We start from the raw sequence: 14175 nt of genomic DNA, 5'->3' as shown, positions 1-14175 counted from the left end.
TCCTACTCTTGGGCCTTCCTCTCTTCAGACAATATTCTCAAGTTGCCTGGCTTCTCCTGTTTCCAACAGTGAGGTTCCTCATTCTTTTGTCTCTCCTCTGACAGAAATAGGTGAACCAATCAGCCCGGGTCACCTGGATGACTAAAGGAGAACAAAAATGGATTGAACAGATAATCAACTCTCCCTTTTCCATTTTTCTGTGTCATGATGGTTAAAAGGGACCTAAAATATAATAGATTCCATTTCTTTTGAGAGACCTTGAATCTGGTGCCCCTCACACTGCTGGCCTTCTAAAGTGCATTATCTGTTACCCTGACTTAGATGTAAAGTCAATGACTAGTCTGTCAGGTCTTGAATGATTTTCCAAAAGGCTCCCTGGTTAGGTAGATGCAAATAATACCCATAAACCCAAGAGCAGCAAAGGCACCAGAGTCCTGTTTCTTTACATTTAACAAGAATTTATTTCTATTTTAGCATGCATGAGTCAAAAGAAGTAGGATAGAAAAATGTGCCTTCCTTATTTGTATTCTTGACTTGAATTTGTTTCAATCATTCTCTATGGTATCAGCTAACAGAAAAATGATGTGCCATGGGCCCTAATTATTCTGGGGGACTATTCAGGATCTAAACCTCTATTGTATGTTTGGAAAATTACCTAGTATATGCCAGACTGGCTAACTGTTCACTAACTTTTTACTTTTACTTTTTCTCCTGAGTACTCAGCTAGACATTTCCCAGCTTCTCTTATAGTTATGTTACTTCTAAACAATAGCATATAAGAGCAAATAATGCATTCCAGGCTTAGGCCTATCCCCAAACAACCTTTCAGGCAATCTTCCACTCCCTGCCAGCTTGATGTTTAAGCTCAGAGTGACCTCAAAAGCAATGTGCTAGGGCAGAGGTTCTATTAGCCAGGACCCTTGATGGTGTGAAAGGGAACCATCCTCTATTCTATCACCTCCTCTCACTGATCAGATTCTATGTGAGTGCAAAATAAGCATCTGTTGTGTCAGCCACAGAGATGTGGAACTTAACTATGACAGCAGCTAGCATGACTTCAGCTGATGATGAGTCTTGGCAAGAGGGAGTGGTCATCCCCCCACCTGGAACTGAGAACTTAGACACTCTCTTTCCCAGCCTCCCTTGCATCTAGAGCATATGCATCTCAGCTTCATCCATGAGATGCACCCCAGACTTTGACTAATGAGCTAGTGTCACAAAGAAGCAGGTGCATGGGATATATTCTGTAAGGGAGATGGTGGTAGGGGCTCTTCATCCAGATTCAGGGGGTTGCAGGGGCAGCAGCAGCATCCAGTATCCAGGATCATGGTGTCGATAGAGTAAGGGCAGTGCCTGGGTCCCTCCACCAAGATGTGACTGCTTCATGGCATCAGTGCTGTGGTGTGATTTTAGACATTGACTTGACTTATAGCCACCAAGCCTGCTTTTCCAGCCTTCTCAGAAAGTCTGTTCCCTGTGCAATATCTTCCAATAAACCCTTCTCCTGGTTAAGTTAGCTAGAGTTGATTTCTGTTGCTTGCAACTAAAAACTCCTATTGATACAACTGCATCCTTTGCAGTGAGAAATAAACAGGTGATTCTCTTGCTCCTTGGCCACGGGAGGCTATCCAGAGTGCATTATTCATTTCCTGAGAGTCAATCTGTGCCGTGAGCAGCTCACTTTTTCACTGACGGCTTCAGTGTCCTTCAGAAATGAGAACCAGCACACCTGGATTCTAACTGCCCCAGGTCATACTGAAGTAGGTAAAATTAAACCAAAATAAAGCCTGCTATTTGGGAAAATAGGGAATTGGAGAGAATAGTGAAATACTGAGGGGATATCTTAGAAAAATATTCAAGGAGGAGAAAGAAAACAAAATCTTCCCTGGGAACACTGTAATATATATTACAAAAAGATATAAAAAGAAAGAGTCACTTTAGGTCAACTGAATTTCTCCGGCAACTAAAACATAACTTATGGTTTTGTCATGTTCTCTTAATAGGGCTGTTCTAGACTACAGTAGAACTAGGTCAAAGAAAATGTATTTTATGGGAGGAGTGGTATCAGGACAGGTTAACTGGCATTTTGTTCCCAAGACTTCATTATTAGGCTTAGGCTATTCTTACAGGCAGGTTACATTTCTACCGTGGTTGGCAGGAGGAAGAAAAACCACCTCAGGAGACCCTCCTGGGCAGTCTCACATAACACAACTGCCTCTATCTCACGCTCGAGCACACACATCTTGGTTCTGAAGCTCCTTCCAGATTTCACCTGTGGCAGCTTCCAGAGTCTAGTGTGTTGTTATGAGATTGGCTCCCAGTGACTCATGCAGTGCGACAGGGCCATTTTCTACCACACAAGTTGGAGCTGTCCTTGGGGATGGCTTTGGCCAATAGAACATCATGGGAGTGACATGGTGCCTATCCCCAAAGTAAGTTCCTTGAATTAGATTTTTAAAATTTGTAAGAATGCACAGAATCCATGCTTAAGCCACAGAACCCACTATTCCCCTCCCCCCAAAAATCTATTGTACAAACTTATATAGGAATGCTAATAAAAGTAATGGATATTCACAAAACTAATGCTTGGAACCAAAAAACTGGGTTAAAGAGTTAGGTAATTGTGCTAAAGATATAAAATAATGGTGATTTGTTCTCAGCTAAAAGGTATATTGTTAACCCTGTGAAGTTCTGGATGGCGAGGACCTGGCTCTTACTCATCTTTCCAGCGTTGTCTGGGACCCCTTTCTCCAAACCACATTCTGGCTACTCTGTGCCTCTTTATCATCATGTGCCTGCCTCTCCCCTCCAACTGTAGCCTCTCCTCTGCTGAGCTGACCCACAACCCCAGTCTGATCCCAGTGCCTCTTCTGGACCCCATGGCACCCCATGCATGGCACTGCCATGACCCTCATTGCTCAGTATGTGTCTCTTGTCAGGAAGGTTCCAAGCTTCTTTAAGTGGGGGCCTGCACTTTTGTATTCACAGCACATAGCTTGATAAGTGTCTTCTGAATGAATATAAGGCTCTTATGTTCAGTTCACTTAGATGGTTACTTGATTGGTTCACTTAGATGAATCAAGGGCATTTAAAAAATAAATATCCAAAATGGAGCCCTTGATTACATCCCAAACCCGAAAGTCCTGTTCTTCATCCAGGCTTCTTAGTCTCAGTAAACGCACCTCTGTCCACCCAGGCACTCAACCTGGAAAGTGGGGAGCATGCTGAGCCTCCTCTTTCCTGCACCCCCCAACACTGGGCCCGGCCCTTTCCATCTACAAGTCTCCCTGTGCTTCTCTGTCTCCACCTTCCTTTCCTGTTTGGGTGACTCTAAGACACTCCTATATTGCTTTTCTGTTTCTGCTTTTGCCCCCCGTGGACAGTCTCCACACAGCTACACGAACAATCTTTGAAAGCATGAATTAGGTCAGCTGTCCCATTTCCGGAACCCATACACAGCTCCCTGTTATGCACAGAATAACTGCAGCCCCTCACCCTGGCTAGGAGCCCCACCTGCCGAGGCTCCCACCTCCTCCTGTGCATGGCACTGCCAGCATGCTGGTTAGCTCTGGTCACGTCAGCGCTCCCCCACAGCCACACAGCGCCCACCAGCCCCCAATCTGCAACATCCTTCTTCCTGCCTGCCTTTCCTGGCCGCCTGTCTGATGTAGCAGTGCTTCGGCCTTGCCTCTGCAGGGATCATGGTCACAGAAGCCTTATTTACATCCTTCATAGCGCTCTCCACCATTGTGATTAGTTTGCTCATTTGTTCATATGTTCGTTCTCCGCATCTCCCACTGAAGGTCAACATCACGAGGCTGAGAGTCTTTCAGGCCATGTGCTTATGGCACCTCCAGCATTAGAAGTTGGCCAGACACAGAGGAGGTATTAGAAAAACATGTATTGAATAAACGAAGACCATAGGAGAAGGGACCTGGAGCACATCTGTTATGCTAATCCTTGCAGGCTCCACCACTAGGTTCCAGCATCGGATTAATGGAAAAACCGGGGTCACGCTTTCAAGATTCAGGTCAACTCAGTAAATACAAAGCAATAAGCATCCACAGAGTGCCCGCATATACATGATCTCATTTAAGTTACACTTTTTGAGGCCACTATTCTTCTTCCTCCTCTCATTCTACAGTGGAAGAGAAAACTCAGACCCTGAATGATTGCCCACTACAGACCTCAACACCCGAAACCCACAGAAGCAGGTTCTGTTCCAGGTCTGGCCTCCACATGGATCCCATGCATGTTCCACAACCTCCTGTCACTTCTGAGTTTTTCCCAGAAGGACTAAAACCAGAGCCCTGACTTTGCCGCTCCAAAGGTTTACACCTGATGATGCATTTCCCTTCACTACCCTCTCAGTCAACTGGGATGTGCCTATATCAGAATACATAAATAAAGGCAGTTGTAACCAGCTCCCTAATTCTCGGTCTATAGGACAGGCATTCAATTATTGCTCTTTCACAGCAACTTATTAAAGCTTTGCACGATAATTAAATGAGGCAACTGGCATCCAACACCTTCCACAATGAAGAGATTCTTACCTCGAAATTCCAGTCCTCGAAGCTGAAAAGTGACAAGACCATTTCCAATTTCAATCAGGTGAACAAAAGCATTGAGGTAGTCTGAGGCCAAAATAAAGCAATCGCCAGAGCTGTAGTTACCCCATCGACCAAGGACTAAGTCTCCACACAAGGACTCCTGCAGAGCCCTGGTCAGGTGCTCGTAGAAGATGGAATTAAGATTGTTGTCATCATTCCCTAAAGACAGAACAGGAAATACGCTCAGAGAGTACGCTCAGACCTAGGAAACAGTGAGTTGTCATTTTGATTAAGGGTAAATCAGGCTTTTTAGATACTTTGCTCATTTTTGTTGACTTTGTGAGACCCTCCTATTTTTTCCCTTTATTGTCTTTCCAGGGACAATACATATATAAGTGGATTAAATTATTGTCTTACTGCAGATGACTTACAAATTCATAGTTCCAGCAGAGATCTCTTGTCTCAACACTAGACCTATATACTGACTTGTTTATTTAACATCTGTTCTTTTATGTCTCAAATGCTCCTCATTTTCAACATACCCACATCGGGTTCCCCCTTCCGTTGCCCATCTCAGCAAATGGTACCACCCCCCAGGGTAGCCATAAGCAGGGATCTCTGTTCCCCCTCCTTCATACGCCAGCCTCTCAACTTTGCTTTCTTCAAATACTCTTTTGCATCCTTCTCCATTTGCATTACCCCTACCTTATTCCAAGCTGCATTATTTCTCAAATGGACAGCCACACTAGTTATATGACTCACCTGTGTATCTTCACCGGGACCAGCTGCCTGATCCACTCCCCACACCACAGCCAGAATGAGCTTTTCAAATTGAGAAGCTGGATGTACTTCCTAAGACCTCTCAACCCCATTACTTCAAGCCTTTAGTGGTTTTTCAGTGCTCTTGGGATAGAGATGAGGCTTCTTCATACCACCTATAATGGGGTTCCCTATAATTTAGCATTCCCAGGTCTAAGCTGGGACAGTCACAGGTATAAGCTAGGAGCAAATCTGGGCTATATGGACATACAAGAAGCATGCAGGATCTGCTTCCTATTTCAGTCTCCGTCCTTACTTCCCACAAACTTCCTTCTCCTCCCTTATGCTCTGCATAGAACTTCTTTCAATGGAGAGACTCTCATGTCTTGCCCACCCTGGGCCTTTGTAGACACCGGTCTCTCTGCCCTGGTTGTTCTTTCATGCCTCTCTGGCTTCTTAACACTTATTATTCTTCAGACTTCGTCTTCATGGCTACTTCAGAGAAGCCTCCACTGACCACTTCACTGGGCCAAATCCCCCATCACAGGATCTCAGCACCATGAGCCTCTGCTCTGAAGCATGTGTCACAGTTGGAATCTGACTTTTGGTTTTTATGTGTATATGGTTAATTGATTCACATTTGATTGATTCAATGCAGTGGAGAACGTAAAGTGAAGAAAATATGTAGTGAAGGTAATGGGATCCATGTCTGAATTTGCTTATTTCTGGGTCCTAACACTCACAGAAGTCCTACCATGCACAAGGGACTAGCTAAATATCTGTTGAATCATCGATAACACCATGGATCATACAGCCTCTTTAAGAGAATTTTTTTTTAATTTTTATTTATTTATGATAGTCACACAGGGAGAGAGAGAGAGAGAGAGGCAGAGACACAGGCAGAGGGAGAAGCAGGCTCCATGCACCGGGAGCCCGACGTGGGATTCGATCCTGGGTCTCCAGGATCGCGCCCTGGGCCAAAGGCAGGCGCCAAACCGCTGCGCCACCCAGGGATCCCAGAATTTTTTTTTTATTTTTAAAGATTTTATTTATTTATTCATGAGACACACACACACACACACACACACACACAGAGGCACAGAGACACAGGCAGAGGGAGAAGCAGGCTCCATGCAGGGAGCCCGATGTGGGACTCGATCCCGGGTCCCCAGGATCACACCCTGGACTGAAGGCAGCGCTAAACTGCTGAGCCACCTGGGCTGCCCGAGAATTTTATTTTTAAGAGCACAACTGTCATGTAACTCCTGGGGCTTTTTGAAATCAAAATCATTGAGGATTAGAGACAATAGACAGCATCAATGCATATGTATATGCTACAATATAAACAATTACTGCTAGTCTTATATATCATATACAAATACATGTTTTATATATTATAATAACATAGATATTATATAGATGTCATTTGCTGCTTTGAAATTATATATACATATAATTCAGATTTATTGAGGGATAATCTGTGTAAGATAAAAATTCTTTTTTAGTGCGCAATTGACATTCACCAATTTTGTGGCATCCAGCAGTCTGTTCTGCTTCAGTGTTGAGTGGTATTCTGTAATATGCATGTACTAGAGCCTGTTTATCCATTCATCAATTGGAGGACATTTGGGTTGTTTCCAGTTTTAGTGATTAGGAGGAAATTCACCAAAAATATTCATGAGTGGAAGTTTATGTGAGTGTAAGTTTTTGTTTCTCTTGTGTAAAACCTGGGAATGGGCCTGCCATTCTGCAAAGTGGCTGTATCATATTTGCACCCTCGCCAGCCTCAATGATTGAGAGTTCAAATTGTTCTTCATCTTTGTTGAGACTTGGCATTGTCGGCAGTTGCGTGTTTGCTTATTTAATTTTAGCCATTCTAATTGGTGGATGATAACACCATGAAAGGAGTGAAGGAAGGGTACAGGAGAGGAGAGGGAATGTTGGAGGGAGTGTGGAATTGGAGGTTCATGGTGTGTTTCCTTTAATCTCCTTTCCACTCCCTCTATCTGATCTCTCGTAATGAAGCACAGAAACGTTCTTTAGAGAGAAGACTGGATAAATGTGGAAATCCTCCTGCTGTGGTTTTGGGTCTTGTGGGTGAAGGAAGCGCCGGAAGGGTCTGGAAGAAACGTTTGCATTCTGTACTTTTATTTTAGGAGCCTCTTATGTTTAGGAGGAAAATTCTGGCTCTGGAAAGTCAGAGAAGCATAGCTGCTCTAAAGAAGAAATGCCTAAAGCAAACTTCAAGTCTCCCTTCTAGACTGTCTATTGGAGTGGAGGCAAAGTTAGGGAAGGTCCAGATAAAGACTGCAGATCTGAACAGAACTCCCCCTGCTCCATATCCTGGGGAAAGGGAGAATGACTGGGGGTGCAGAAAGGTAAAGACTGACCCTGAAAGTACCTACATAAGGAAGAACACTGATCCACCTGTAAGAAATCTATAAAATAACATCATCAAATTATGAATATCTTCGCAGGGCATTCATGACTGTTGAAAGTCAAATTGAAATTGGTGCATTTATAACATGATTATAATTAATGGAGAGAAATAAACTACTCTGTGGGCTGAGTCATGTCACATAGTCTAATGAAATATCAGTATGCTAAATCCTCTGTGTAGATGAAGCCCGCCTGACCTGCCATCAGTTCATTCTCAATGATGAATCAGCATGCATTCCGAGACACTAATTAGAGGTTACTTTGAGTCTCTGCCACTTTTAAAGGGAAGGCCTTATTGAGAGAATTAACTTTTGTTTAATTGTTCAAACTGTTTGATATTTAAAGAAAACAGAACAATTTCAACCACTGAAGTGGAGTCTTTGTAGAACACCTTGACCAGAGATCCACATAATTGGATTAAAATGAGACAACTATTATGGATAACTAGAGGGAAGATGCACTTGTGAAACTATCCATATGCCTAAGGTCAATGGCCCTGCAATGTCATAGAGGCCCACAGCTGCACATAAAGACACTTACTTATAGCCTATTCGCGCCCCGCCCGAAGTTGTACTTACTGACAAGTTGAACTTTACGTTAACAAAATATAAACCCATATCTCCAGGTATTTTCCCATTTCAAATTAGTCATGTATATGCAATTCAAATATAGATAAAGACATGATACAATTCTTCCTAGACAAAACTTTTGACACAGGGGAGAGAGTGAGGAGGATAAAAATGGAACATTTGCTTTCTGATATGAGGGAAAAAAGAGGTAGAAGGTTAAAAATAAGATGGATTACAGAAAGCCAAAAAGTAAAATAATTTCCTAGAAGTAAATTGTCCATAGCTTAATGTTAAATGAAGTTTCTGAAGATTTCTGGATCCTAGATCCTGGAATGATTTTCCTTGAGGACATCATAATGCCAATGGCTTCCCTAAGAATTTTTTTGCTACAAGACGAATAGCAAGGTTGAGAGTCTGTACTTGCCTTTTGTCACACACTAAAATGTCTTCATTGACGGTCCTTCTACAGGTACCACATCAATTCTAAGTAATGGAGAAAAGCATTTCCAAACCAAATCAGGATGCTCGGTCAGTCTATTTGCATAGTTTTCTTTTCCTAGTCAGCATATTTATTACCAAGATATGCATTATCTCTACAATGACTAAAAAGAATGAGAACTCATTTCCCCTGTTTAGATTGAAGGACTCCATCTATACAAGAAAATAGATAAAGAGTTTACAAAGAGAGAAGAAAGGTATCTTCTTACCTGGATCCTTTTCAATTTGAACCACCAGCCTTGTGTTAGAATTATCCACACGCCTTGTGCTAGAAGGGACCACAAAGGGGTAAAAGGTCATGACTGGATCATTACAAATGAGAAACAGTTGGTTTACAGAATTGGCTGTGTGTTGGGGAACGCAGGGGATATGGAGCTCCCATATCAGGGTGATTGCTCCAATGTGACAATGCTGTAGGCAGAGAGAGGTGTCTTAAGATAACAGAGAGGGAAAGGTACAAGAAACACATGGAGGGGAGGGATGATGACATCTCAGGATTGGGAGACCAGCCTGATGCCTTATCAATTCTGGGCACCAGGTCCATAAAATAAAAGCAAGTACTTGAACTGCCAATGGAAGGTCACTCACTTTCCGAATTTGAAAGCAGTACCCACACAGGCATCTTTCTTTTAAAATTGATCCCACAAAACTGTGGTGAGCGAGTCAGTGTTCCACCACTTGGTGTCAAATGCTGGGCATATTCTTTAGGCCTCTCTTCGCTTGAACCACAAGAATGAAATCAGCTCTTACAAACTTGGAAGAAGATAGATTGTCCGTAGCCATGGCAACAAATAGCTGTCAGAACCAGTTTTAAATCTCTTCAGCTATTTCAACTCACCTCAGTCCGTAGCCTCTGTAAGCCAGCCAACCCATGGCCCCCTGCTTCTGCAAGCCAGCCAATGGGGGACAGACTCATTCCAGACTTCTTAAGGGCCGACCAATCAACAGTGCATCCCCAAGTAATCGCATGTGTCAGTGTTATCAACCCACTCTGCCCCAGCACCTTAGCCATTTTTGAACTTTACACGTCCCAGAAGCCCTTGGTAAGTGCAACAGTCAACTCTGCTCAGAGACACTGTGCCTCACCCGCTTTGTCTGTTTATTTCAGATATTCAGTGGTTTCATCCACTGAAGGATGAAATACGAGGTTGACTTCAATCACATGAGCTTGGAAGTTTAACTGTTCATGATGTACAAAGATGGCAATTTCATATGGTTAAACCTAAGCCATAAAGAAATGGCTTTCACTAGAAATATATCATTGCATACAGGTTTACAAACAGGTTTGAATATCATGAGGGTCCTACTAACATTTGTGAAAAAACTGATCTTTAGCATGCCTGGCCTCTGCCTTTGCTTTTTCTACTCCAACCATGCTAGCTAGCCTCTTTCCATCTCTCCAGTGTGCTCCGATTTCCTATTCCTGTCACCCTGCCTCCCCTAGAACTCTGTGTGACCCTTGTGTCCTCTACTTGGAATCCTTACTGGCCCACCCTCTTTCCTGACACAGTTCTATAGTGCTTCGAGTCTGGCCCAAGTATCGCTCTCAGGGACAAGTTCCTGACACCTGCTATAGGTGAGACTCATGTCATACTTGAGTCTTCACACATCATACCTCTCCTTTGGGTAACCTGTCATGGTTAATATTACCAAAAATGATGACAGCTAATATTGCCACAGCACTTCTCTGCTTAAGCACTTTATGTGAGTTAACTCATTATACAGCTGCTTTCATAGGGTATTACCCGTATAATAATGGGTATTCTTATTACACCCATTCAGTCTGAGGAGGAACTTGAGATAAAGTGAGATCAACTATAGAGCCCAAGGTCACAGAGCTAATAAGTATGGAGCCAGATTTGAACCCAGTAGGCTGACTCTACCCTGTCAGGTATTTCTTTGTGGATCATTTTATTATATTCACCTCTTACACCCAAAGCAGCATGAAGACACACCTTTGTTTACAACTGGCATGAATAAAGAGCCCAATACGATGCTGTTTCTTAAGTTATTTTTTATCTCATGACACCCACTAAGAAGAAAGGAGACTAGCTGCCACTAACTTAGAGTTAAACATGATCGCTGACATCCTGAGTATGATTTAATAAATGACAAGCACTTGTTAGTAAGAGTGCTTAAGAAGAAACCTCAGAATGCAAACTTCTGTTGTGAACTTGTCTCTTGGGAATCAGAAGAGAAAATAAGTATTTAGATGGAACTAAGAAAAAAAAGTATTCTCTTTTCCTCACCTGTCTCAGATATTTGAGAACCATCTAGGCAAGATCTTGTTTGAGCTTTGTGGGACAGAGTCTGCAAATGGGTTGGAGAGAAGAAATAATTCTGTTGCATCTCAAAAAGGCTGTAAATCCTACCACTCTGTTCTATTACTGTGTCGGTTTTCCTTCCAAATACCCTCAGATCAGCTTTGAAAGTAAAAGAGCCCAGGGTGGCAAAAAATAAAGCAAGCACCAAAATTCTTTCTAATGAAGGCAGAAATCCCATGTCGCCATAGTTAGTCCCTAAATGGAATTTTAATTTCACCTGAAGACCTAGGACAAATGAAATTTTCAGCGGCAGAATAAACAATTTTTAAAGTGGGGCTGAGCCAAAAGAAAGTCATTTACCAAACTCCTTGGGGAATTAAAACACCTTCTAAAACCATGTTAACTGGAAAGCTATCTTTGCAAAAGGCTACAGAATGCAGAGTGCTAAATTCGATCAGCAACAACTAAGCTACACTGCCTGTGTACCCCAGGGCCTCTGGCTCTCCACCAGACTAAGAAGGTGAACTGTCAGCCATACGGGTAATTTGAGTTTTTCTCCAGTGCTTTCCTCCTGTACATTTGGTGCTTACCATTCAAAGGTGCTAATTAGCTCAGTAATTGGATTTCTGCCTTAACTGTCCAATTGCATCAACATCAATTCTGTTTGCGCAGAGAGAAAACGGGGGCTTGTATTTCACGCCTCAATCTCAAGGGGGGAACAGAACGCTGGTACATGTTGGGTGTGCATTTATCTGCACGTATTCTTCCTAGCACCTGCCTGGCAAGTCCCTGTTCATTGCTAGGCAACATCGTCCTGAGGGCCACAGGCCAACAGTCTAGTCAAAGGCCTTTCCAGATAGGTTGACTTACTCTGAAGCATCTTTCCTTATGTTAATATGGAATGCAGAAAATCAAGCTAGTTTCCTCCCTTCAAATTTTGCTTTCTCACCTTCTGATGTGTCTCCCTAAGTCAAGCACCATCTCTCTTATATGGTTTCACCTGAGGCACTTAAATAATTTAACAGTAATTTAATCATACTGCTTCAAATTCCCATTTGTCAGCACACATAGGCTATGTATGGGAGAATTATTCCTATTTTTTTTATGGAAAAGTGTGACTGGTTGGAATGAGAAGTTTGTTCTATTCATGCAACAAACCCAGAATGGAGTTATGGGTGGACTGTAGTTCTATTTAGGGGATAGGATGGCCTTGGAAAAATCTACATGAACGAGATAGCCAGACCTTCAATAGGACACTGTCACCTTTTAAATTGGATATATACACAAAGTTCATTCAGGCTTATTTTGCATCTTTAAATTTTGCTGCCACTGATAATCAGATTAGTTCTCTCAAATCCAGAGAAGATCTTCTGGCTGCTGGGTCACTATGTGCTTCAGAATGACTTGGCATGAGAGAAAATTCCTAAAGACACAGAGTTAGACAACTGGCATAGTGGGCTCCACCTGAGGACAGACATTCAGGTAACCTCCAGCCTTAGTACCATCTGGGAGGTCTGATCTAGTTCTGGTTTCCAGTACCTTTGGGAGTAGTTGTTTGCAACCCCAAATTAAAGGAGTCTTTGCGGGCACCTGGGTGGCACAGTTAAGCATCCAACTCTTGGTTTTGGCTTAGGTCATGATCTCAGGGTGGTGAGAACAAGTCCCATGTCAGGCTCTGAGCCCAGTGTGGACTTTGCTTGAGATTCTCTCTCCCCCTACCCCTCCCACATGTGTTCTTTCTCTCTCTCTCTCTCTTTCTAATAAAGAAATAAATCCTAAAAAAAAAAAAAAGTTGAGGGGTGTTTGTCAATATAGCCACCTTTGATGTGCCTGGGCTTTGACTTCTAACTCCTCATCCAAAAATAAGCTTCTTGATAGTGAAAGGAACAGTGCTCCCTTTCTCCTGCCAGAGTGGTGTCAGAGAAAGCCAGTTGAAACAGAAGGTTTAAATGATATCCAGAATATCATAACATGGTACTCAGAATGTTCAGATTTCAAAGACAATAGATGCCAACACTGAGATAACAGAAATGAGGGAACTATCTGACAAAGACTTAGAACTAGTGTTCATAAAATTCTTCAACAAGCAATTAATACATTGGAAGCAAATGAAAAAAATGCGTCTGTTAGCCATATGGATGTCTTCTTTGGAAAAGTATCTATTCATTCATGTCTTCTGCCTATTTCTTAACTGGATTATTTATTTTTTGTGTGTTGAGTTTGGTAAGTTCTTTATAGATTTTAGATACTAGCGCTTTATCAGATATGTCATTTGCAAATACCTCCCCCCATTCTGTAGACTGCCTTTTATTTCATCTTGTTGAATGTTTTTTTCACTATCAAGAAGCTTTTTATCTTGATGAAGTCCCAACAGTTCATTTTTGCTTTGGTTTCCCTTGCCTACAGTGACATGTCCAGTAAGAAGTTGCTGTGGCCAAGGTCAAAGAGGTTTCTGTCTGTGTTCTCCTCTAGGATTTTGACGAATTCCTATCTCATATTTAGGTCTTTCATCCATTTTGAATTTATTGTTGTATATGATGTAAGAAAGTGGTCTAGTTTCATTCTTCTACATGTTGCTGTCCAGTTTTCCCAACACCATTTCTTAAAGAGACTGTCTTTTATCATTGGATAGTCTTTCCAGTTTTGCTGAAGATTAGTTGACCGTAGAGTTGAGATTCCATTTCTGGGTTCTCTATTCTGTTCTGTTGATCTGTTTGTTTTTGTATTAGTATCAAACAAACAATCATCATGTTTGTTTTGTGCTAGTCATCAATATCTTGATGACTACAGCTTTGTAATATAGCTTGGAATCCAGAATTGTAATGCCTCTATTTTTTTCTTTTTCAGGATTGCTTTGGCTATTCTGGGTCTTTTGTGGTTCCATGCAAATTTTAGAATTGTTCTAACTCTGAAAAATGCTGGTGGTATTTTGATAGGGATCGCATTAAATGTGTATATTGCTTTGAGTAGTACAGGCATTGTAACAATATTTGTTCTTCCAATCCATGAGCATGGAATCATCTTCCATTTATTTGTGTCCTCTTCAATTTCTTTCATAAGTATTCTACAGTTTTCAGAGTCAGGTCTTTTATCTCT

At 42.1% G+C, this 14175-nt stretch overlaps 1 protein-coding gene across 2 annotated transcripts in view; it reads right to left on the bottom strand.

Annotated features, from left to right (window-relative positions):
- Window positions 1-14175, bottom strand: part of PCNX2 (pecanex 2) — a 288682-nt gene that overhangs the window by 46098 nt on the left and 228409 nt on the right. For both annotated transcript variants that reach the window (XM_077894480.1, XM_077894481.1), the window contains 2 exons: window positions 9025-9083; window positions 4554-4769 (listed from right to left, as the gene is read on the bottom strand). In XM_077894480.1, the coding sequence (XP_077750606.1) occupies window positions 4554-4769; window positions 9025-9083 (275 nt within the window). The remainder of the gene's footprint in view (window positions 1-4553; window positions 4770-9024; window positions 9084-14175) is intronic.

This window comes from Canis aureus, chromosome 4 (genome assembly GCF_053574225.1).
Source record: "Canis aureus isolate CA01 chromosome 4, VMU_Caureus_v.1.0, whole genome shotgun sequence".
NCBI classification, from domain to species: domain Eukaryota; kingdom Metazoa; phylum Chordata; class Mammalia; order Carnivora; family Canidae; genus Canis; species Canis aureus.
This window is presented reverse-complemented; position numbering and strand designations above follow the sequence as displayed.